The 26,361-nt window shown below is 48.6% G+C and overlaps 1 protein-coding gene across 1 annotated transcript in view; it reads right to left on the reverse strand.

Annotated features, from left to right (window-relative positions):
• The window catches only part of LOC138248764 (nectin-3-like), a 70,836-nt gene that overhangs the window by 23,936 nt on the left and 20,539 nt on the right, over positions 1 to 26,361 (reverse strand). The window contains exons 3-4 of the mRNA XM_069202639.1: positions 16,047 to 16,349; positions 12,373 to 12,493 (exon numbers count right to left, since the gene is read on the reverse strand). Coding sequence (XP_069058740.1) covers positions 12,373 to 12,493; positions 16,047 to 16,349 — 424 coding nt within the window. The remainder of the gene's footprint in view (positions 1 to 12,372; positions 12,494 to 16,046; positions 16,350 to 26,361) is intronic.

Below are 26,361 nucleotides of genomic sequence, written 5' to 3' on the forward strand. Positions count from 1 at the left end.
CTAAACTCATAGTCAACTTCGAACACATAGGCTACTCCATTGCTGTTAAGTTTGGCACTTGTGACTTCAATGTTTCTACCACTCCGCTTGCCACTCAGACACACCTAAGCAAAGTGGCCCACTTTACCACATGCTCTGCACACATTTTGTCCTCAACAAACTTTGTTACCCCTGGCATGTGTAGCTTTGCCACACCTAAAACAAATGTTAGTCTGTTTGAAGAATTATTTGTTGTCCGCTCATGCCTTGGTGCTAGATTGGACCTCTTTAACATCCACAGTTTCACCAGACCTAACTTCAAGCTCCCTGACAGAGGCTTTAGACATTTCAATCCTTTTCAAGGGAATAGTCTCTTCTAGGGATGGGTTCCCCAAAGAAAGGAGCTTCTGTTGGATAGTTTTATCAGACCATTTGCAAATATACTGATTCCTGACCAGCTGATCAGCAAATCCATCAAATTGGCAATCTACACTTAACTTGCTGAGTGCAGAAATGATCGCACCCACATCCTCACCAGACCTTTGCTCCCTTTTGAAGAACTTGTGTCTAATAACCACTAGACTTGAATGAATGTCAAAATGAAGTTCTAATCTTTTTACAGCTCAGCTTCAATAAAATCATCAGGTTCTTCTTCCTCATTATTACCTGCAACTGGTGGTAAATGCTTGAATACAGACCTTCCTTCAAAGCCCAATGAATGAAGTCGTAAGATTTTTTTTCTTTCAATGTGTTGCACCTATTGTCCCCACATACGTGGTAAACGCATCATATCAGTTTTTTCCACTAAATGGGAGGATTACCAGGAACCTCCAGAAGAGATGGTGGTGGTGTGACTGCCTGCATTGTGTCTTGCATTAAGTAATACTACACACCATAACAGTAGCACAAATTTAGGAGTGAAACTCTTACATAGAATGCAAAACAATGACACACAATGAACTGAATAGTTACACACTGATCACTAATAATGAAGGTGTGTGCATTACTGTGACGCAACTGTGCACGTAAGGATGAACTAGCCGCAGTAATCAATATCCAGTGTGTGCATATGACATAGTAACAGCTCAAATGGGTGTGCACTTCACTGAATGACAGAAAACATTTTTTTAAATGTGCTCCTACATGTATCTTTTTAATATAATAATTTTTCTATGGGTAGCTTGTAGTGAACATGTTTCTCTGTACGGAGAAAAAAGAATCTAAAACTGCTCAGGTGTGCAGATCACCGTAAACTCCTTTTAAAACAAATCTGTACAATTCCTCAGGTTTGCAGATCACCATGCAAAGAGATGCTTAATTCTAATAAAAATGTGTACTTTGGACTTAATTTTGCTGTCTAAAACTAGTCTGTAAGTTGAACAAAAGATCTGAAGTACCTCACTGTTGCTGAGATGCTAAAATGAAACGAGTACTTGAAAGTTATTTCATTATGGCGGCATGCAAGCACACTACGTGACAGGTGGTTCACACAGAGCACTGTTCAAAACGCTGCTCACACCCTTTTGCCAAAGTGTCACTTAGCCAGCATTGACCAACACGCCTAGAAAGCTTAATTGATGTAAATTGCCACTGAAAGTTAATGAAATATGGTGGCACATACGCACATAGTATAAATTGTAGTCCACGCAGAACCACTGCTTCAATATGGCGCTCAAACACAACGGCAAAGACATCACTCAGCCAGCATTAACTAACAAACACAGCGTCAGGCCCCTCCTGCCTCATCTTCCCCTCCACAAGTTGCATGTGCACCAACCGTGTCAGAAACACCCCCAAAATGCTGGCAAGAACTCAGTGTTATTCCCACCGCCGTTGTACTCGCAGAACAAGCCTGACTCCAATTTGGAGAGCACCGTGTAGCTCGCCGTTCGTCACACACAGTGGTAATAGACACCTTAATGGCCTTAACGTTCCGTGGGCTCTGTAGTCTCTTCAAAATCGTCGCCACAAGTCTTTGTAGTGATCATGCCATGATTTAATGGGCAGAAGAGACTGTGGCCCTCATTACAACCCTGGCGGTCAAAGACCACCAGGGTTGAAGTGGCGATCGTACCGCAACAGGTTGGCGGTACAATTCACCATATTTTGACCGGGACTGACGGTTTTCCGCCATGGTTGTCCCGGCGGTTTGAATCCGCCAGGGCAGCGCTGCTTGCAGCGCCGCCCTGGGGATTTTGACACCCCTTCCCACCAGCCTGTCCATAGCAGTAGAGACTGGCGGGAAAGGGAGTCGCGGGGCTGGGGACCGCATGGGCAGTGCAGGGGTCCCCAGGCACAGCCCGTCGCGATTTTTACTGTCTGCCTGGCAGACAGTGAAAAGCGCGACGGGTGCTGCTGCACCCGCCGAACCACCGCATTGCCGCTGGCTACGTTAGGAAACTGTTTCCGCCCGCCGGCCCAGCTGGGATGTCCAAATGCGGCCGGCGGGTTTCCGGCCGCATGGGCGGCTGTCTGGCTGTACAACCTTGGCGGTCGGCCTCGTCCGACTGCCAAGGTTGTAATGAGGGCCTGTGTGTCCTAACACCTCGGCAAGGAGCCTTCAACTGCCGTTCCTCAGTTAAATATTCTGAAATAGAACAACATTACATCATAAAGCATAATGCGGTTAGCTCCTAAGTCATGAGGTAGTCAGTGCAGAGATCTACCACTCACTACTACAAACCACAGCACAGACACTGCTCTCATCACAGAAACTGATTAATCCAGACAATCATGGACAATGAGGAAAACCCAACACTCGTACTACTCGACCTCTCTGCAGCATCAGACACCGTCTTTCTTAGCATCCTCATCACAAGACTCCACAGCTCTGGAGTAAATGGACCCACCCTGAGACGGCTGACCTATTTTCTCTCCTACAGGACGCAGTGAGTCAGACTCCTGTCCTACAGTTCCGAGCCCAAGAATCTCATCTGCGGCTTCCTTGAAGGATCATTGCTGAGCCTCACCCTCTTCAATTTCTACATGGCGCCACTTGCCCATGTCATAAGATTCCACAGAATCAACAATGTCTTCTGCGTAGACAACACCCAGCTCATCCTCCCCTTCATAGACAACAACCACACCATCAGGGCCAACTTCACCACCTGCATGCCAAACTGGATGAAACAGAACTGCCTAAAACTCATCGCTGATGAAATAGAAGTTCTGATCTTCGGGAACTAGAGCTCTCCATCGGATTCCTCCCGGTGGCCTGTACACGTGCCCCGCCCCCAATAACCACACCAAAAACCTTTGCATCATCTTGGACTAAAGACTCATGATGGTCAAACAAGTGAACGCCATAGCCTGCTTCTGCTTCTTCATCCTACAGATGCTCTGCAAAATATTCCAATAGTTCTCCTCTGACACCAGACGCACAATCACCCAGGCCCTCCTCACCAGCAGACTAGACTTCAGCAACTTAGTCTATGTTGGCATTACAAATCAACTCATACAAAAGCTACAGACCACCAGACTCATCCTCAACACCCCTCAAAGCACACACATTACGCCCCACCTCAGAGAGCTACACTGGCTACCAATACAGAAGTGATGCCAATTTAAACTGCTCACCTACACATACCAAAATCCTCCACAATGCTGGACCTGCCTATTTTAACCACTGCCTCAACTTCAACCAACCCACCAGACAACTGTGCACTGGTACACTCCATCTTGCACAAATACTCAACATCCGCAGGAGCAAAGCAGGAGGATGGTCTTTCTCCAACATCAATGCCAAATCCTGGAACGACCTTCCACATCACATCATTACGTCCCCCCCCCCTACTCGAGTTCCAGAACAAACTGAAGACCTGGCTGTTCAACTAGCAGCCTGATCGGCCTACTCATCTATTCCAGTGCCTGTATACCCCTCAGGTGATAAGTGTTCTATGCCAATTCTCATAACATAACATCTTCATTAGTGCATGTTTTAAGAATAATGGGGGTCATTACAACATTGGCGGTAAAAGCCGCTTACTGCCGTGCAGAAGACCGCCAACACACCGCCGCAGCCGCAGAATTCCGCCACAGCTATTATGACACACATCTCGGAATCCGCCAAAATTCAGACACCCACACAAGTCCGCCACGCCAAAGGTCAGTGATAAACTGGCGAAAACAAAAACCTCCACCGTCATGCCAACAGAAATACGCCCATGCTATCATGACCCACGAATCCACGCGGCGGTCTTTCAACCGCGGTATTCCATTGGTGGTACACACCGCCGCGCTCAAAATACACACACGTCTCCAAAACACCACTACATTGGACAATTCGAAATACACACACCTGATACACATATACACACCACTCCCACACAATCAATACTAAATAAAACACACACCCATATCACCCACAAACCCCTACAACCAAAAATTCTGAAAGAAGGCCTGAGAGAGACAGCACCAGCAAGACCAACAGCATCCACAGGCACACAACACCATCACCCACACAACTTCCACGCACAAAACACCACACACCACTACATACCACCATACTTATCACCACATACACCACCCCACACATCACCTACACCACCCCACAGCACGGCAAAGACACCCCAGGTTCTCGGAGGAGGCGCTCAGGGTCATGGTGGAGGAAATCGTACGGGCAGAGCCACAGCTATTTGGATCACAGGTGCAGCACACCTCCATAGCTAGGAAGATGGAGCTATGGCGAAGAATAGTCGACAGGGTCAACGTAGTGGGACAGCACCCAAGAAATCGGGACGACATCAGGAAGAGGTGGAACGACCTACGGGGGAAGGTGTGTTCTGGGATCTCCAGACACAACATCGAGGTACAGCGGACTGGAGGCGGACCCCTACCTCCTCCCCAACAACTAACAACATGGGAGGAGCAGGTCTTGACTATCATGCATCCTGAGGGCCTCACAGGAGTCGGTGGAGGAATGGACTCTGGTAAGTCAAATCTTAACTCTCATATCCCCCACCCTACCTGCATGCTATCACAGACCACCACCCTCACACCCTCCCCTATCACTCCAACTCCTCACATATGTACTACTAACACAAACCACCCATCCCAACACCAAGCCCTGCATGACACAACAAAGCATGGACACCCCTCACTAAAGCATGCCCACTGCACATACCCATAACACCCCCCTCAACCATCATCACACAAGCACACACACAGGAATGCTAGCACTGGGGTACACGGTCACCTACCCATTGCACACCATGATACACACAGATGCAATAATCATGCTTTTCCACCCCTGCAGGACCACTACCCAACGTCACCAGACAGGAGGGACCAGACATCTCTACCCCACCCAGATAAGAGGCCCACAGTGATGACAGCAGCTCTGTCCAACTGGATCCAGATGACCAGCTCGGACCATCGTGGGCCTCGGGACAGTCGGTTCCCCACACCCAGTCACAGGCCACCACAGACCTTCCACCCTCTGGTAACACCAGCACAGCACCCACCCAGCTGGCCCATACCTCCGTACCCAGGACACATCAATCAGCTGTGTGTCCACCACTACAGGGAACCCAGGATAACCCACCACCCCAACAACAACAGGGACCTGGGGGCAGTGGTAGTGGGCACACGGTCCAGGGGACGGAGGCCCAGGAACACAGGGGAACTGGGAGGGCTGCTTTGCGACAGGGGGCGGACAGGCCTAGGGAACCCACTCTCCACGAGGCCCTCTCCTCCATCATGGGAGCATACCACCACTCCCAGGAGACGATGGCAACGGTCCTGGCCAAGTTTCAGGAGACCCAACGCATGCAGGAGGAACAGTATATGGGCTTCAGGGAGGAACTCAGAACCATCAGCTCCGCCCTTGGCACCATCGTAGGGGTGCTGAAGGAGATACTTAACACCAGGAGGGACACTGTGGCACTACAAGGGGCCCCTGACACTAGCATGGATGATGAACTGCCCACCACCTCCGCCGGCGCTAGTGGACAGGAGGCACCGCCACAGGACCACCACACCAGCACCCCACCCCCTGCAGACGGAGAACCACCCCGCAAGCGGTCCCTGAGATCCAGGCACAGGACAGAGCACGATGGCAAGACCCCAGCCAAGAAATGAGACCACCCTGATTGTCATCCCACTGTCCCACTTTGTAACCCTGTCCATATTGGAACTGCCCCAGCTCCACTTCCTATGCCCATATGGGCAGTGCACCTGTGAGACTAATAGACTGGACTCTGCCATGGACATTCCTCCACCATCACCCCTCACCATTTTACCACCCCCCTCCAATATTTAGCACTTCAATAAACACCCTTGAAGCACAAAACAATCCTCCTCATCACTGTCCACAGGCTCCACAGCTGCCACAACACCGTCATCTGGACCATCTTCCAGCAGAAAAGGCACCTGTCGTCGCAAAGCCAGATTGTGAAGCATACAGCAGGCCACGGTGATCTGGCACACCTTCCTTGGTGAGTAGAATAGGGAACCACCTGTCGTATAGAGGCACCTGAACCTGGCCTTCTGGAGGCTGAAGGTGCGTTCGATCACCCTCCTAGTCCGCCTATGGGCCTCAATGTAGCGTTCCTCTGCCCTGGTCCTGGGATTCCTCACTGGGGTCAGTAGCCATGACAGGTTGGGGTAACCAGGGTCCCCTAACAGCCACACACGGTGCCTCTGGAGTTGACCCATAACATAAGGGATGCTGCTATTCCGCAGGATGTAGGCGTCATGCACAGAGCCAGGAAACATAGCATTTACCTAGGAGATGTACTGTTCTGCCAAACATACCATCTGTACATTCATCGAATGATAACTCTTCCGGTTCCTGTACACCTGTTCACTCCTGTGGGGGGGGGGACCAGAGCTACATGGGTCCCATCAATGGCACCTATGATGTTGGGGATATGTCCAAGGGCGTAGAAGTCACCTTTAACTGTAGGCAAATCCTCCACCTGAAGGAAAACAATGTAGCTCCGCATGTGTTTCAGAAGGGCAGACAACACTCTGGAAAACACGTTGGAAAACATAGGCTGGGACATCCCTGATGCCATGGCCACAGTTGTTTGAAACGACCCACTTGCAAGGAAATGGAGCACTGATAGCACCTGCACATGAGGGGGGATCCCTGTGGGATGGCGGATTGCTGACATCAGGTCTGGCTCCAACTGGGTACACAGTTCTTGGATTGTGGCACGGTCAAACCTGTAGGTGATGATCAAATGTCGCTCCTCCATTGTCAACAGGTCCACCAGCGGTCGGTACACCGGTACACCGGAGGATTCCGCCATCTCCTCACATGTCCCAGCGGACGGTGCCTAGGAAGGACAACAGCGACCACAGAGTCAAACAACTCAGAGGTATGTACCCACAGTCTACATAGAACACCATTCACACACAGAATCTGGCCTGTATTTGTGTTGTGCGACAAGGCCTAGGTCTGTGTGATGCAGTTGTGAATCAGGCCATGTGGGCCCCTGAAATGGTGGCTGCCTGACCTCTACAGTGGGACAATGGGATGTGAGGTAACTGCGCTGGTGTTGTACACCGTCGCGGTAGGTGGTCGGAGACCGCGGCGCAATGCTGCATTGGTTAACATTGGACCCTATGGGTCCCAGGAGCCAATGACTATGTACGCCGGCGGTGATGGTACGCACAGCCGCGGACGTGACCGCCATTTTCTATCTGTTCAATCACTTGATACCTGATCTTCAACAGGAGAGGACCTACACTGCAAGTGCTGCTGGGACCTCGGTCTGGAAGAGACAATGGCTTGTGCGTCTGGGGAAAGGGCCCCTGCCTTCACTGCAGAGGAGCTGGAGAAGCTTGTGGACGGGGTCCTCCCCCAGTACAGGCTACTCTACGGTCCTCCAGACCAACAGGTAAGTACACAGGGAGCACGTTGTATGGGCTATGCCTGCGTGGAGAGGGCTGGTTGTAAGAAGGAAGGGGGCACAGTTCTGTGTGCATGAAGGACTGTGAATGCATATGCCGCAAGGCTAGGGATGTGGGCCACTCACTTCGACGGTGCAGTTGGTAATGACTTCTCTTCTTCCCCTGTACATTTCATGTAGGTCAGCGCCCACCAGAAGAAGGATATTTGGCGTGCCATTGCCAAGGACGTCCGGACCCTGGGGGTCCACCACAGACGGAGCACCCACTGCTGGAAAAGATGGGAGGACATTCGCCGCTGGAGCAAGAAGACGGCGGAGGCTCAGCTGGGGATGGCCTCCCAACGTGGGAGGGGTGCCCGTCGAACCATGACCCCCCTGATGTTCCGGATCCTGGCGGTGGCCTACCCTGAGTTGGATGGGCACTTGAGGGCATCACAGCAGACACAAGGGGGTGAGTACAACAACACTCAGCGGACTTAGCGCGCAGTGAAGGTGTCTGGGTGGGGGAGGAGGGCTGTGGGTTTCCCTAGGCCAGGGCGAGTTCCGTAGGCTAGGCCCCTCTGTAATGCAGCCCATGTGGCACCCCACCCCACCTCTGTGGAGTGCCAAGTACAGGTATACATGCCCCTGTGTCATCTATGTGTGCAGATGTCGACTATAGCCATGTAGGACATATCCCAGGAATTGCATCTGTAGAGCCCAAGAGCCTGGCGTAGTGCAGGGGGCTTCTGTGTCTGTATTGTCCGCCAACGGTAGCGGTAAGCCATGCACTCAACCTGTCTTTCTTCTGTCGTCGTCCCCCCCCATTTAGTGGTCTCCCTGTTCTTGTGTGCATCAGCATCATCAAGCGGAGGTTCAGTGGCACCGGAGCACGAGGGAGCTGCATCCCACATGGCCACGGAGGGCCACACCACAGACTCAGAATACACCAGTGGGACGGAGGGCGAGGGGAGCTTCACGGCGGTCACAGGATCAGCAACCAGCGACACGGACTCGTCCTCCGATGGGAGCTCCCTTGTGGTGGCGGCAAAATCTGTGCCCCCCACTTCTACAGGTACAGCCGCCACCCCCCCTACCAGCACCGCCGTCCCAGCAGGCCCTCAGCCTTCGCCCCGTACCCGCTCACCCAGGAGGGTGGGCATCACCTTCGCCCCAGGCACCTCAGCCCCTGCCCCTGTCACCTCTGCTGCCCTCAGTGAGGAGGCCATTGACCTCCTCAGGTCACTCACTGTTGGGCAGTCTACCATTTTGAATGCCATCCAGGGTGTAGAAACACCAACACACAAATGCATTCCTGGAGGGCATTCATTCTGGTCAGGCTGCCCTTCATCGAACCCTGCAAACTCTGGCCTCAGCACTGATGGCAGCCATTGTCCCTGTCTCAAGCCTCCCCCCTCCAACTTCCTCCACCCAGACCCAGTCCCCTGTACCCCAGCCTATCCCAAGCACACCATCAGAGGAGCATGCACACACGTCAACACACAAGGGAAGCTCAGGCAAACATAAGCACCACACATCCCACAGGCACTCACGCAAGCATCACACACATACAGACACAGCAACATCCACTGCCTCCACTGTGTCCCCCTCCTCGTCGTCTCCCACCTCCCTCCCAGTCTCGTCTACACTCTCACCTGCATGCACTACCACTACAGCCACTACGTCCCGCACCAGCACACCCACCACCACACCCCGCTCACGTGCACTCACCACCCCACTACCATTTACACATCCCCTGTGTCCTCTCCCAGTGTGTCTGTGACGCCCCCTCCCAAGATACACAAACGCAGGCACACACCCACCCAACAGCCATCCACCTCACGACAGCCTCCAGCGCATGCACCTTCATCCAAAGTCACCAAACGTACACCTCCTACAACCACTACCTCTTCCTCCACTCCCAAACCCCCTCCAGCTACCCGTCCCAGTGGTCCTAAGAAACTTTTCCTGACCAAGCTTGACCTCTTTCCCACCCCCTCTTCCAAATCATAGGTCCCGTACTAGCACCTCAGCCAAAAAATCTCCCGGACCAGTGGTGCCTGTTGTTACAGATATGTGGAGTGCACCGGCCACCAGGACAGCCAGTGTGACACGGAGCCACAGCACAGCCAGTCCCCTCCTGTGAAGCACCAGAAGTTGGACAGTGCCCGGCGGGAGAGGGTGAAGACTCCAGCCAGCAAAGCCGCTCACAAGGGTCCCGGGGGGAGTGTCGACTCAGCTGTGACTCCTCCCAAGGTGGGGAAGGGGCAGAAAAAAATCTCCAAAGTCTGGGAGGAGCAGCACGGCGGAGAAGACCGCCATCATCCCCGCTGCCCAGGAGGCCACCACCAGCCCGATCGTCACTGGCCAGGAGGTCACCGCCAGAGTCAGTGCCCAGGAGGGCAGCCCGATCGTCACTGGCCAGGAGGCCACCGCCAGCCACAGCCCAGCTGCCCAGGAGGGCCCCGGCAGCCACAGCCCAGCTGCCCAATGAAGGACTGCCAGCCCCAGCCCAGCTGGGCAATGAAGGGCTGCCATGGCAAGCACCGCTGAACAGGGCAAGCACCGCTGAACAGGTCAGAAACTGCAAACTCAAGCACCGCTGAACAGGGCAAAGACCGCCATGGCAAGCACCGCTGAACAGGGCAAGCACCGCTGAACAGGGCAAAGACCGCAAACGCAAGCACCACTAGCCCATGGGCGGCAGGGGCAGTGACACAACTGGGACCGTCACGGGGTGAGTGCTGCACTCTGGGCACCAGTCCCCTCCAGAACCAGTGGAGACATTCATCCACTCCATCTGTCCTTCACAGGATGAAGCACTCTGGGCACCAGTCCTCCTCCAGAACCAGTGGAGACATGCATCCACTCCATCTGTCCTTCACAGGATGAAGCACTCTGGGCACCATTCCCCCTCCAGAACCAGTGGAGACATGCATCCACTCCATATGGCCTTCACAGGATGAAGCACTCTGGGCACCAGTCCCCCTCCAGAACCAGTGGAGACTGTTATCCACTTGAGAGACTGTGGCTTTGCACTCCCCAGGATGGTACAGTGGGCAGATCACCCACTGTAGAGACTTGAGAGACTGTGGCTTTGCACTCCCCAGGATGGTACAGTGGGCAAACCACCCACTGTAGAGACTTGAGAGACGGTGGCTTTGCACTCCCCAGGATTGAACAGTGGGCAAACCACCCACTTGTGAGACTTGAGAGACTGTGGCTTTGCACTCCCCAGGATTGAACAGTGGGCAACCCACCCACTGTAGAGACTTGAGAGACTGTGGCTTTGCACTCCCCAGGATGGTACAGTGGGCAACCCACCCACTGTAGAGGATGGTACAGTGGGCAACCCACCCACTGTAGAGACTTGAGAGACTGTGGCTTTGCACTCCCCAGGATACATCAATGGGCATGGAGCCCCGTTGTGGATCTGGCGTGGTGCACTCATCTGGCTGAGGTGCCCCCCTTCCCTTCCCCCTGAGGTGCCTGTTGTATTTCTATCTGATGCCCGGCAGTGTTCTCTCCGTTTTGATCAGGTATCTGGTGTGGGCCTTGCCCATGCATTTTGGGCCCAGTGGTACACGGACAATGAATGGTGCATTACCTGCACTACTAATCGTGATGTATATTTTGTTGAATGTGTATATATATATATCTGTATATATTTGGTTACTGTATTTTGATATATTACAATGATTCCACTCATTTCCTTTTGTCTTTGCATTCTTCTGGGGGGGTTGTTACTGTAATGTTTGGATATGCGTTGGTGTGTGTGTTGTAGTGGGTGAGGGTCGGGTGGGGGTGTTGGTTGTGTGTGTCCCTGTCTTTTGCCTCCCCTATGTCGTAGGTGCAGTACTCACTGTTGTCTTCGCCGCCGGCGTTGATGATCGTCGTATAGGAGCAGGAAGACTAGTGCAGGAAGTATATGAAGTTCCGGCTCCATGGTGCCCTCCTTCCTCGTGGAGTTTGTAGAGGTGAGCGTTTTCCCTTTGAAATGGCTGTTTCCGCCGTGTTTTTATCCGCGGTGAATCCGCCCCGGAAAAGGTGGCGGATTGGTAGGTTGTGATACTGTGGGCGGTACACTGTCCTCCGCCTGTCTGTTGGCGGTGACCGCCGTGCTCTTTGTCTGTACCTCCGTGGTGGTCGGAGTGTTAAAGTGGCTGCCTTTGTTGGCGGTTTCTGCCACGGTCATAATTCCCATTTTTTTACCGCCGGCATGTTGGCGGTCTTAGCGCCGCTTTAACACTGTCCGCCAGGGTTGTAATGACCCCCACTGTGTTTTTCATACTCTTTTGCTGTACACAGAGCTAGCCTTTCTAAAAACTGACTTTTTAAATGCTGCAACTTTTTTAATACTTGAACAGTCTACAGCTGGTAGTATTTTATTCCATATATCATGCAAATGCCAAAGATACCTCAAAATAATTAATTACAGTGTTAAGCTTCCAATATTTGCTTAGACCATTGAAGACAAGATACTTTTTGCAGCAGTAACAAGGGCAGCCTATCTCTTGGGCTAGAGCAGAATGTGGTGTAAATGCTCCAATATACTTACACAGGGTGAGCGTTTTTTCTTTTATGACGTTTCATGTAGAAGAGAATCACGAGTGCAGACACAACAAGCATGACTACAATTAGGCACACAATCCAAACCAAAGGTGACGAAGAAGCAAGATCTGCAGAAAGACAAAATCATTCAGGAGTTATGAAGTGTGTTTTATTCTGAACATACACTTACACATACTATGGAAGAGATGTGGATAGATGCTGCTCTGCAGCGTGATGCGACACCCCGACAATCAAAGTTCTCTTTTCCTGAAAACCCTAGAAAGGAGCTGACACCAAGAACAGCTAATAGAATTCTGCATTTATAGCAAAATCCTAAATGAATAGCACACATTTTTTATGTGTATGCCACGTGAGCACCTAGATATCTATTCAGGTAGTGGGCACTTTATTGATGCTGTCAGTCAACAGGGCACTCGGTCATGTCAGCCTGCAAAGAACCTCTACATAAAATGCATCCAAAAAACCACCAGGAGACAGACAAGATTGTATTACCAGGTTCTCCACTACAGACACCTAGAAGCACACCCTGTTACCTGGATACTCCAGCCCATCAGTCAACACTGGGGCCAATTCACAGACCCCACTTATGCTTCTGATAGAATCCGTAAATGACTCCTTCGAGCCAGGATTCGTCCCAATACTCCTGAAAGAGTCACTTATTTCCAGAACCTACAAAATTCCTTTTTTGATGGAGCCAAGCTGACCACTAGCTGAGCTACAGAAGGCTAGCATGGAACTCAGATACTAGAAAGTGTGGACGCATCCCAATGGCTGGACAATAATGTGCCCAAAGCATCCTAGATGGATGCCGATACAGCGTCCTCTCGTGGCTTGAACGGAAACTGGACTTGTATCAGACCTTGTCCTGCATGTACAGCTGCACTTCCCTGTGTTATTCGACACAGTGCACCACACCATCCATCTGAAGAGCCTGCAGAAGGTGGCCAGTATCTGAGGCCATGCTCATGGCCCCCACTATCATCAGTGCAGGGACACTGGGGTCTAGGCTTTGGAAGGGAGTAGTGGCACCTCAAGCATGGCAAATGTAGTACTAAACTGGTAGCAGAAGGACCATTTTTTCTACTTAGTGCACGGGTAACTGATGAAAGTCCGCAGAGTATTGAGGCCTCTCTTACATGGCAGAGTCCTCTATCACAGCTGTTTAACTGCCTTCTCTCCATTCTTCACCAACATTCTAATGCAAGCTTCCTATAAACATTCTAATATGGAGTGTGGAACATAACATCAGACAATAGCAAGGGGGGGGGGTAGAAAGAGATAGGAATGCACCATTTAAGATAAATTGCAACAGTAACCCGTGGCATCCTTAGTACTGCACTGCTCATGCATGGCAATGCTCCAAGTCATTACTCCGTTTACACTACACTCTGGTTGTGGACTCAGTGATCATGTCTCACCCCTGACATATCAAATCCCAGAGTCCTTACTGTGCTGCGCTTCGCAGGCCACATTGCTCGCCATCACTACTTAACTAATGCTCTTACACCACTGGTCTCAGGGCTTTCATTTCTAAACCTACGCTGATAACACTCAAGTGTACCTGTGGGTCACGGGCCAGCAGGACCTGTTCTCATCCATTAACTACCAAGTGACTGAGGTACATGAGTGCTTAGTGAGGCAAAACAGGTTTAAACCAAATACTTTCAAAACGGAAATCCTGCCTCCACTAACTCCCTCCAACTAACTCTACATCCATTGAAGAAACTGTTTGCATTAGGTTACCAATTTGGGGGAAAGGTGTGGTTTAGGCAATGCAAGTACAGTGGTCAAGTCCGTATTATACAATGTTAAATCCCTCAGATAAAACATGTCCTTCATCCACTCCCTAAATCACCCCGTAGTTCTAGACGACTTGTGCTCCAGCAAAGACTATGCCCCCCAAACCACTTCCCAGCATATAAGTGTAAGCTCGGAGCACCCCCAAAAGGCTTGTATTCATCCTAAGGAAATTCTGACCATTCACCTCTGATCCTCCTAGGTCTTACTCCACTCCATCCCTGGGTCACTTTTAAAACCAAGTGCTTTGGTTAGGGATGTCTGAACGGTCCTCCACCCCAGAGTGCCGCCTATCCACCACTGGGAGTAAATCAAGTAGCACGAGCCGTCACGCTCCCTTTGGTGAGCTCTTGTGAGGTGGGAGTACACAAGCAGTGAGGAATGAGGTCTCCTCAGTCACTCTTGCTTCTGAAACTATCCCCCCCTTGAGCATTCACAACTACACCAGCCTTGTGCACTTCAGTACAGGGCCCGACTGGGACCCCAAAGCAGCCCCAACAAAGTTTGTCAGTCCTGCTCCCTTACATCGCTTTGCGAGAGAGCTCCGCAAGAAAGTCTAACCACTAGGGGGGACTTGGGAGAAAATTTAGGAAGAAATGGCAAAAATGATGCACTCTACAACACATTTTTCTTTACATGTTTAATTGTATTAGCATTTAAAGCATAGTAAATGATGACTGGACAGTGCACCATGAAACAGCAATCTTTTTAAAGGGGCTCTTCAACGATTCTCTTACTATCACCCTCCAACAGTGCTTCTCATCTCACCATCGGCCCTCTCTCACATATATTTAATTTGTTTTATAGCACCTCTCTTACCAGTGTAGGGTGTCAAAACTATTTACACCACACACACAATGAATCATACATGTGTAAATCAGTGTATAGAAAATGTTATATAAAGGGGACTACAAGGTGTAGGATTCATATGTCATCCATGCTGGTAGGCATTCTTTAAGAGTGCTTGGTCTGGGGAAGCATAAACTCAAGATTCAGAACTTGATACAGTGTAATGGTTGACTTTCCCAATAAGAAGTTGATTCTACCCAAACAAACCCCGTTTAGCAAAATTAGGGTAATGAAAGACTGGTAAAAACATAACTTTCTAACCAGTACCATGCACTTTGTATGCAGCTCTTTCATGGCAGTTCATAGCTTACTGTTCTAGATTATGATTGTATCACATGAACTACACAGTAACAAAAGGATCTCTGAGACCAATTCTGTAACCCAGTGAGCTATGCACAGAAAATACTCTTCCTGTGATCTGTATAGTACATATTCTTTGCATATTAAGCCTCTGCACTACCTTGGGTGAGTCAAAACTGGCACTAGTCACTACTCCTATCCCTCTCCACAAGGTACATTGATCACCAGAATGTTCTTGCAACTTTGTTGCCGGAAAACTGCTGTATATACTAGGGACACGCGGTGCTTTTAGAACTGCTGCACTGCTACAAAACCGCCCCCTTTGACAAAAGCGCCCCCCGCCATTCCAGCCTCCTGGGGAAACGTCCAATGCTCAGTACGGCCCTGCTTCAGAGCAAAATTTAGAACATACCTTTTCTAAACTTCTTTTCTCACATTATCCGATCTTCTGAGACCATGAGGCAAACTGCTAAAAACAAATAAACTCCAACTGTGGTGTGATCTCCACAGCCACATGCCTCCACTTTCAGCCTTCATGATCATTTAATAATTTAAGCAAATCATAGTGCAAAGGTTATAAAATGCCCATAAGCCCCACGAACCACCCGTAATGCGATGTGCAGGGTCACCTTACCCTTGATCTGCCCTATGCAACAATGTAACCAAGAGGATCGTCATAACTTTCAGTCAGACATCTCACTTCTGGGTACTTACTTTGTTTCTCGGTTTCAACAGGAAGTGTAATCTCCACGTTGAGCGCTGGGTGTCGCAGCACGCACGTCACAAGGATGTGAGGGTTGAATTGCGAGGATACATAAGTGAAGTTGCTGATGACGGTGATAGTGCGGTTAGGGTTGTCGATGAAGTAGTGTTGGGGTTTACCCAAGAGGCTCTTGGTGAGGTTCCACGTGATTTCTGGGGCTGGCTTTCCTGTCGCTGAACAGCTGACTACTTGTTCTTTCTCCTCACTCTCTGGTTTGGACAGGAGACTTGCTTCGAGTATGGGTTCAGATATTGCTGTAAATTAAATAAAAATTGATGATTATCCAAATGCACGTTATTCTCATCACAGACGTTTCAAATGTAAAACCATGTATGTTTTTTATCGTACTCATGCCTTGTGACTAAATTATATGAATTGGTGAAAATGTTCACGCAAGGCAGTAAGCAAAGGTGCTGTGCTAAGGGAGAGGGCAGAAATGCGCTATATTTACAATGGTGGGATGCATCTCTGCTCTTCTTGGGCTGGTGCACTGTGTGCTGCCTAGCGCCAACACACAGACCCTTGCACCCTAGTGCATGGATGCCTGCATTACAGGGAAGATTGTTTTGTGCAGGAAGAAATACCTGCTGCACAAAAACAATCCTTAGGGGTATTTTTCTCTTTGCACGTGCACAGCAGAATGCAGCACATATGGAAAGAGGAAATGACGAGGAGAAATAAAGACAATGTCCACCCTTGAAATGCCTCCAAAGTTAAAGTTTAATGTAACGCAGTACACACATCTAGGTTGCGTTACATTTCTTTACAAAGCCATGCAAATCAGGCCTTGGCTTTGTAAGTTACAAACAAGCCTTTGTGTTGCCCTACGTCACCCTGCACGACACAAAAGATTAATAAGTCTAGGCCTCATTGTGTATAAGGCCTGTTTATTGTGACACGTCTGAGTTTATAATACGTGCTGGATCAACTATGGCATCTAACAGGTTCATAAAAAAATGTTCATGTATGCACATTTTTCCTAACCCCGCCCTCCTTAAATCCCATCAACTTGGCGGGTTGTCTGACAGAATACTGAGGAAACAAATATCATGGAACAGAATATTGTACCAAAATATAGGGAATGTAAGTGCAATGAGGTAGGTAAAGATTCATTATCTTAACTCCACATCTATGTACTAAGACGATATATATATCGTCAAGGTACATGGATGTGGGGTTAAGTATAGTTAAACTTTGTTTACCCATAGATACTTACCTTCACAATGTTTTTGTCCTCAATGTTCTTACACAACATTTTGTCCACACAATGTTTTTTCTCTAATATTTTGTGCAAACTCCCATTTGGCCTACTTGGCCTCTGCCCTTTCAGACCGGCAGGTGGTCCTAGAGCATGGGTACTCACAAACTTTTTCTCAGGGGCCAAAATTGCAGTATGGTTTGAAGTCGAGGGCCGCACTGAAGTGACAGCAGGGGTGGGGGGGGCGGGGCTTATAGGGGGCACAACCACCCCACCCCCTTTTTCAAAAACATTGCTCCCCCAGTAACACACACAGCGCCATACACACACAGCGCCATCAGCACACAGCGCCATCTGCACACCGCGCCACCTGCTCTCACCCCTACCCCAGTATCACACACAGCGCCATCTGCTCTCACCCTACCCCAGTAACACACACAGCGCCATCTGCTTTCACCCCTACCCCAGTAACACACACAGCGCCATACACACACAGCGCCATCTGCACACAGCGCCATCTGCTCTCACCCCTACCCCAGTATCACACACAGCGCCATCTGCTCTCACCCCTACCCCAGTAACACACACAGCGCCATCTGCTCTCACCCCTACCCTAGTATCTCACACAGCGCCATCTGCTCTCACCCCTACCCCAGTAACACACACACAGCGTCATCTGCTCTCACCCCTACCCCAGTAACACACACACACAGCGCACACACACAGCGCAATCTGCTCTCACCCCTACCCCAGTAACACACACACACAGCGCAATCTGCTTTCACCCCTACCCCAGTAACACACACACTACATTAAAAACAAATAAATAAATAACCAAAGAGCCTTACCTGCCTCAATAAAGCACTGTAAAGATGCCACAAATGTAGAACGGCATGCAGGCAGGCGGGCGGCAGACGTGGAGCCGTTGACAGGAAGCAGACGAAAAAGCCCCGTAAAAGTTAGCTGCAAGCGCGGACTTTTAAGGGGCTTTGGCTTCCAGGATCGCCATAAATAATGGCCGCCGTACGTAAACATAGAGGAGGGCCGCGGGAGCATGTGCAAAGAAGCCACTGTTGCGCATGCTCCCGCGGCCCTCTTCTATGTTTATATACTGCGGCCATTATTATCTGGCGTTTCTTGGACGTGTCCGCAGGCCGCCAAGGTAGGTCCGTGGGGCCGATGGCAGCCCACGGGCCGTACTTTGAGTAACGTCGTCCTAGAGTAACTTGGCTGTTTGTCCTGCCTCGTCCTCATTCATCTTTTCTACCAAACACTGCCTGTTTTTCTATGGCCCTTTTCTACTTTAGAACTTATTCAGACCTATTAGTCTTCAAGAATGCTCCCCCTTCCACTGCCAGTGACCTATCCACTCATGGACATAGCCACCTCTTCATCACTATCGCACATAAACAACCCTACCAAAGAAAGACCCCAAACCACTGCTGCTCTTTCACCCTAAAGGTGTATTTTTCTACTCTGCTGTCACACTCACAGTCATCAACACCCAAACATCACAAAAAATGTTCCTTATAAAAATGACCTTATGAAGGACATAAAATAACTTGAACCAAAAAAAAGCCACATGTCCTACTACCATCTTTTCTTAGCAAGACATTCAATGACTCATGTTGCTGCAACATGCAATATGCACTCCTTGTGATTAAGGTAAAATAAAGAGCCATTTCATGTGCATTTGCTCCAAAGACCCTCAAAACATCATCCCCTTGTGAGTCCTCTCAGTTGGAATTAATGCAGTTCTGGACTGTACCAGCTTCCCAAAAATCCATGGGGCATCTGTTAGCTGCCCCTACCTCCCCAAGCCCAGTGTCCTCCTGCTGGCGTCACTCTAATTCTTGAGACCCTCCATCTAGCTGTGAGGGCTCTTGAGCCTCTTCCCGGGCAGATAGGATAGAGAGGCATGGGAGAGAGACAGAGAGAGAGAGAGAAGAAGGGGTAACAAAATGGCGATATATCTAGAAGCAGCAGAGAGAAAAGATGGGGTGCAATGAATGAGAGAATGGATAAGCAACGACAGGAACTGAAATGGGGAGGGAGGGAATGAGCTAGGGGCACCAATGAACAGAGGAATGCGTGCACATGAGGATGGTGTGGGGTACACAAAAGACACCAGCCTTCCTTTAGAAATATCACTATGCCAGGCAAGTGGAGTGGGCTAGGCGAACCAGAACTATGGTACTTATGCTGACTTACTCCCCCCACCCCCCAACAGCCGGACACATTCCAGGTGGAATCCTAATTTCTATGGGGTTCTCTTGGAATTAACTCATCATAGCTGAAAACTTCCAGTGACATAAGAAACCATTAGACCGAGTGCAACCACATCATAAAGAGTACCACCCAAAGCTTAAAATGGTGATACCTCTGGAAATGTATGAGTTAGGAGGAGGAGTCAAATGGTTCTGGGATACAGTAAACCTCTCTCAGTCTTGAACCAGACTCCCTGCCAGGGTGTTATGGTGGACTGCCTCTGGTCTTGGAGTTGGTGATAAAAGCATATTAAGGGCAAGGGATTGTTTCATGAAGATGCTCGGCTGCGCAGTGGAAACTTGGGTAGAGTGATACGTCTATCAGGCTGTCTATCTCTTCCCAGAGTAAACTCCTTTTGTCTTTGTTGGGAAGGGTCACTATCATAAAAATATTAATCATCCCGTGACTACTGTATTGCTTTATGGCACTTCCATTTATGCTACATAGACATTCTTCAAAGAAGTGAAGGGGATGCTATTGGATTTGATATGGGCCCACAGGAGAAAGACAATTGCCACTGCAGCAACAATGCGACCACTGCAGGAGGATGGCATGTGAAACCTCGAATTTAGAAGCATACAATATGGCAGCGCAGCTGATATGGCGGATGAGATGGTTAGGATGTGATGAAGATTAGAAAGGAAGAGGAATTCAGACAGTGCTAGGCGGGACAAAATATACTTGCTGTGTTATTGGCTAGGGCTAGATTCCTTGGCTCGTACCGCAGGGCACTCCAAGCATCTACCCACTGTTGGAAGAAATATGTCCCAAAGGCAGGAATAAAGATGCCGTACCTCTTACGGATTCCCCCTAGGAGCCTTCCGCAGATTAAGAAACTGATTTGTATCAATGGGAAGAAACTGCCTTATGATGCTGGGATAAGGGTAGTGGGAGATCTGAATGCAGGGGGGAAACGTCTCTCCTTTCATGATCCCACAGAAGAATATGAGGTGACAGTGGGTCACTTTTTGGCCCACAATGCGGTAGTGGGTGTGGAACAATAGAGCTGGGAGACAGAAGACAATGAGCCTAACAGTTTGGGGCTGCTGACTACAATTTTGACTTGGGGAAATACAAAAGAAGCAGTGACGGCTTTAATCCAAGTTACAGCACCCACCTTTTATCTAGACATAACCCAGCTGAAAGAGATGGAAGGAGAAACTAAAGAAAGAGTACAGGCACACGGACCGAGGCTCCATCTTGGCATACACAAAGAAGATGATGAAAAGGACCAAAGAAGTGAGGGAGATGGACTTGGGAACGGATCCAGAAGTGTGCTTACTGGGACAAATACCAAGACCAAAAAACATAAGTAACTTTGTACTTGTAAAGATCTTGCCATGTCACAAGCCAAAATAAATATTGCTAGGAGGTGGAAGGCAAACAAAGTCCCTGATGTATATAAATGGACAAAGGGTGTGCATTAATGGCCTATGGCAAAGGTGGCGGCCCTACATACACAATTTAAAATAAGTGGTATTTGTCCTCCCAGTGGTGAGTGGGACATGATCTTGGTAGCTATAGCGGCTAAGTCGATTGTGTCATTGTTTTTGAATCTGACAGGGGAATAGCAAAGAGAGACTTGTTACGAATGTCAAAAAGTGATAAAAAATATATTGGATACCGAGTTAGTTATAAAGATGTATGATGTACCCGTGCGTATAAAGAAAGGGGGTTGTCCATGTTTACTTCTGTTTATTGGAGAGCGCAGATTAGATCATTTGTCTGTTCTTAATGAGATGCACTGGGGGCAAAAAAGGGGGGCGTTATTGGAATTTGAATCGTTTAACTGTACATCAGCTAAAGATGTTGACTGTATCATGAAAAAAGATACGGGACTGTTTGGAATTGTACAGGATTATCAGTTCATTGCAGGCAAGTGCTATTGCAGATCCATGACCCTGGTGTTGGTTCTTCCCCTTGCCAGCAGATTTGTAGGTTTCTTAAGGCTCCTGATTGATCTTCGTCCAGTAAAACGTCCTTCACTCCTTTTCTCTAGGCAGCATGGCCTTGTTCAGGTCTTCCTGGGAATAAGTCCACTCCTCCCGGCAGGTGCAGTCTAGCTTCACATGCAAGCAACTAAATTCTTCCTTCCTCTCAGGTCTAAAGATCCAACACTTCATGCAGGATTGAAAGACACTAGCCCAGTCTGGATTGAGAGAAGTAATCTAGCGCGTTGCACTCCTAGTGATATATCTGTCCATATATGTTGTAAAGGAACTCATTAGTTTATGAATGATCTACCAAATGCTCGTTCAAGGGGGAAGGGATTTCTCCTTTTCTGGTATCCAAGGAAAGAAGCTACAGCCAACCAGGAGTTTGCCTTTTTCAGAGGTTAAATCACTCCTCCAATTCGGGTGAAATGCATCTTCCTGTAGGTGCTTCAGTATTTGCAGGTTCTGGTACAAGGAGTCACAAGTCAACACCAGTTTTGACTGGACAAGGTGATTGTCTGTATTCCAGGTCAAACAGAGCTCTTGATTAACTTGATATTTGTTCTTGTTCGGAAAGAATACAGAGAACGCAAATGGTTTTGAAGAACTATAGCTGAAATGTAAAACAAGCACTGGAAAAGCCAATAGGTCAAACGTTGGCTACCCCCTTTTGGGTCTGTTAATACTTGTTTTGTTGTATCATGTTTTTATTTTACAAAAACCTTATTGTAGGAGAACCTTCCAGGACTAATCTAAGAAAAAACCTGCTTAAAAGTGAAAATATATTTTGATCCTAAAAGGCAATCACTGCATTAGTATTCCTTGGCACTGGAGGAAACTAGATTCTATGGGCGTGTGCTCTTGTGAAAGGGCAGAATGTCATGTCTCACAGAGAAGTTAACCACTGGCTGAGGTGGGCTGATCTACTGTCCCATGCTTTATGATGTACTGAGCGGAAAAAGCATGATGACACAATAACAGTCAAATGGGTGAACAAAGTTGACTGAAAGACACTAGAAGTATATTATACATGTAATTTTAGTAAAATCGAAAGATCTTGGCTAACGCCAAACCCAAAGAAGGCATGCAAACTTTTATAATGGTTAAAAAAAGACACAAGGAAAAAGTTCATCCTTATACTTCTAGCATATCTTGTTTTCTTTACCTCTACCTGATTTTCAAAATTAAACATAAAAAAGCTCCTCTACTTCCAAACTATGGTCAAAACACAAAGTGAAACCTCTCAAGCTGACACCCAACTTTAGGGAGACCTGCTGTGCTGAAAACCTATCATCCAGTTCAACGCTCTTCTCGAAAGACTTGGTTCTCTCCTTTCTTCACCCCCACTCACAATGGATGGATGGATGTTATGACATGGCAGGTTTTCAGGATAGCCTCTTAAGGTAAATGTACATACAATATATCTAAAAAAATGAATGCCACCCGCATAGTCTGAGGTTATACTGAAAATCTGGAAAAAATCCAGTTTTCCTGCACGTAAGTTGGACGCCCTTGATGCTATAACAAGATTTTGTATAGAGACGTGTGGCTCCGATTCTTGTATCACAATACATTGTATGTGGAGCCTGGACCATGAACCTGAGAGAGGAAAGGCAGTTGGCTACCATTTCTATATCCTAAAATACGTAAAACACTGATGGAAGGAATGCTTGAATTAATCTCATGCACTGGTAATCACTTCTGGCTTCATTCTAGTCCATTGTTATTATGTACACCATGCCACCTTAGTTTGGACCCAACCATATGCAAATCAGTTTTGACCCTGCTCCAATGGGAGCAGTCCCCAGCCCAAACTGACAGCCCAGTCCTCCCTATACCGGAACCCTAGGGCTGGCTTCACCCTAGTTAGGGCCTCAACTGGGCGTCAGGTTTTTCCTGAAGATAGTTAGGGAGAGACACAGATGTCCAATTGAAGTGAGTTTCAGATTAGGGGCGGGGTCTGCATCAATAAATAGCAACTATCACATGGTTTATGATTAAACCTGGGCATAGCCTTTTTGAGAATACAGAATGCCTGGAGCGTACTCTGCATGAGCGGGCCTTAGTGGGCGTAGGTACCATAGTGACCAAAAGGGACATTGCTACTCGAAGTCGAGGACTGCACCCCTGATAGATGCATGGAGGAGAGCCATGGACACATTTGCAAAGTTCGATGTACTTAGTTAAAAAGAGCCCGTGGTGGCCCCCCATAAACACAAGAAGAACTGAGGTGATGGTGGGATTATAATGACATTCAGAATGCCTAAATGAAGAGTTCTCAGTAACTAAACAGCTGTTGGTATGTTTTGTCATATGCATGTGTTTTTTTGCTTGGTGCCCTGGGCCACGCTGTTGTTTTCATAAAATATGGTCAACGAAAAACATGGAACCTGGACATTGATAATAGGACCTTCTTCATATGCACGCTAGTCCTCAAACGATGTACTAAAACAACTGCTCCTGCAATGTTTGTACTAGGCTCTTGAGGAAACATCTGGCACACATGTTATTACATAAATATATGCACCTGCTGTAAAGACTGGGCTGACCCTGAAAACTCACCTGTTGGACAAACAGGAGACTGAATGTAATGCACAGTTACAGGTTTACAGCAAAGCTAATAGATCTCAACTCTGACCCTAGCACAATACCCATTGCATCCCATAAGGATTACACTATGAACATACTTTCTCGCAGCCAAACGCTACAAGGTGTGAAGCGCCTTACATGATTGTCCTTGAGTGTACCATGTCAGCGCTATGAGCAGAGCTCTAGGAGTTTCTCAGGTTCGCTCATAAGTAGTTCATCCAATACAGGCTTTCTCTTTACACTGTAATTCTGATTTTATAATGGAATCGAGAGGACTACAACTACCAGAATGCAAATAAAAACCTGGCCTGGCTGAACCATTCAGGAATAAAACTGGGAAACATGCATGAGCACTAGGTCAGGGGTGTTCTCTGTGTGTCCAGGAAGGGCAGGTCAATGCAAGATTTTCACGATATCTACCTGAGATATAGTTGCATACAATAAAACGTAATACAACGAATTATCCAGAAAATCTAGCATAGATCTCACTGTCTTGGAACCACGTCGGACTGCCCTAGACTACAAAAACTGCTGTATGAATATAATTAACTAAGGTTACCAGATGACTCCATATCATCAAGTACAAAATGTTAGAGTCGTAGTGTCTCCTTTTCCAAATGATTGTTTTCACGCGTTAATAATTCGTTTGTGTCAGAATGACCTAGCACTACAAATCCCATAATGCATTATGTTAAAAAATAAAGCTCACTACTGAAAAACGGTCTAACTCCCATTGATTCTATGCACGTGCTAGAGAATAGGCGAAGGTAGATTTTGAGACCGTGGCGCCTGAGCAAGACTGGTTCTCCGTCTTGTTTACACAACAGAGTTGAATCTCTAACACGTGGAGTACACGAGGGCAGCTCGCGACCGACGTCAAATGAACATAGAAACTCCCTGTTAGCGAGAAGGCAATAATGAAAACTCCGTGTGGTTTTCGCAGACGAGTGCTTGCGCTTTCTTTCTCGGTTGGCGGACCTTCACGTGGTATTTCCCTTAATCATGTCACAAGTCTCCACTCACGTGGGCGTCCACAGCGACCTCCCCCTGATGTCTGGAGAGATTCCGCTCATCAGAGCTCCATGGCCTTTCTGTTCTACTTTTTACAATATTCGGCCTTCCTCATGACGTGGATTCCTTCGGTAGCCCATTGTCTGCCTTCGCCTCGTGCACTATTCGTTTTCCACATCCTTTTCACATTCTCCTCTCCTGCCTCCCCCACTCATTTCCTTCACTTCTTCCTCTCTTTGTTTGCATCCTTTCGCATCCTTTGCTACTCTTTCTTTTGTTCCACAACCCGGAGCCCTGCGCTATTGCACCACATGTAACAATCATTGGCAACCAGTGGCGACTCGCGGGAGCGAAAGGGGGCGGGGAGGTGCGGATCGTGGCTTGAGGGGGGATGGAGGGGGAAACACGAGGAAAAAAAATATAATAATTTTTAAAAAGTACCTTTTTGCGCCCTGACGTTCCTCGAGCAGCACTCAGCCTCGTCCCTGTCACAGCCCCATGGCCCCGGCCCTTTTACTATAAAACGATAATAAACGCAGTTTATTATCGTTTTATAGTTATCGTTTTGCAGCTGCTACTGCTGGCGGGGGAGAGACGCTCCTCTGCCATAGCGGAGGAACCGCCCCTGTTGGCAACCCAATAGGCCTCGCAAAATCTATTGGCTTTGCCAATGTATTTTACCCATGTTGTGCACCAGTGTAGCTGCTGTTCAGCATGGCTACAAGTTACTGCCGCAGAGGGGTGGCGTGGAGTGTCATAGAGTGGGGTACCATAGTATGGAGTCGTGTAGAGTGGCATAGAGTAGAGTGGTCTGGTGTAGAGTACATTGGCATAGAGTGTTGCAGAGTGCAGTGGCGTAGAGTGCAGTGGCGTTGAGTGTAGTGGCGTACAGTGCAGCATCGCAGAATGCAGTGGGATAGATTAGAGTGGTGCATAGTGGAGTGCAGTTGTGGAGAATGGAGTGGCGCAGAGGGGAGTGGCACAGAGTGGAGTTGTGCAGAGTAGACTGGCGCAGAGTAGAGTGGTGTAGAGTGCAGTGGCACAGAGCAGAGGTGTGTAAAGCTGAGTGATACAGTGGGCAGTGACAGAGTAAAGTCGAGTGGCATAGAGTGCACAGCAGAATCAAATGCGTAGAGTACAGTGTCAGAGTTGTACAGAGTAGAGTAGCATAGAGTCATGCAGAGTAGAATATAGTGTCGTAGAGTGCAGTGGCATAAAGTGCAGTGGCATAGAGTTGAGTAGCATAGTGTACAGTAGTGCAGAGTA

The sequence above is a fragment of the Pleurodeles waltl genome, chromosome 8 (assembly GCF_031143425.1).
Source record: "Pleurodeles waltl isolate 20211129_DDA chromosome 8, aPleWal1.hap1.20221129, whole genome shotgun sequence".
NCBI lineage: Eukaryota > Metazoa > Chordata > Amphibia > Caudata > Salamandridae > Pleurodeles > Pleurodeles waltl.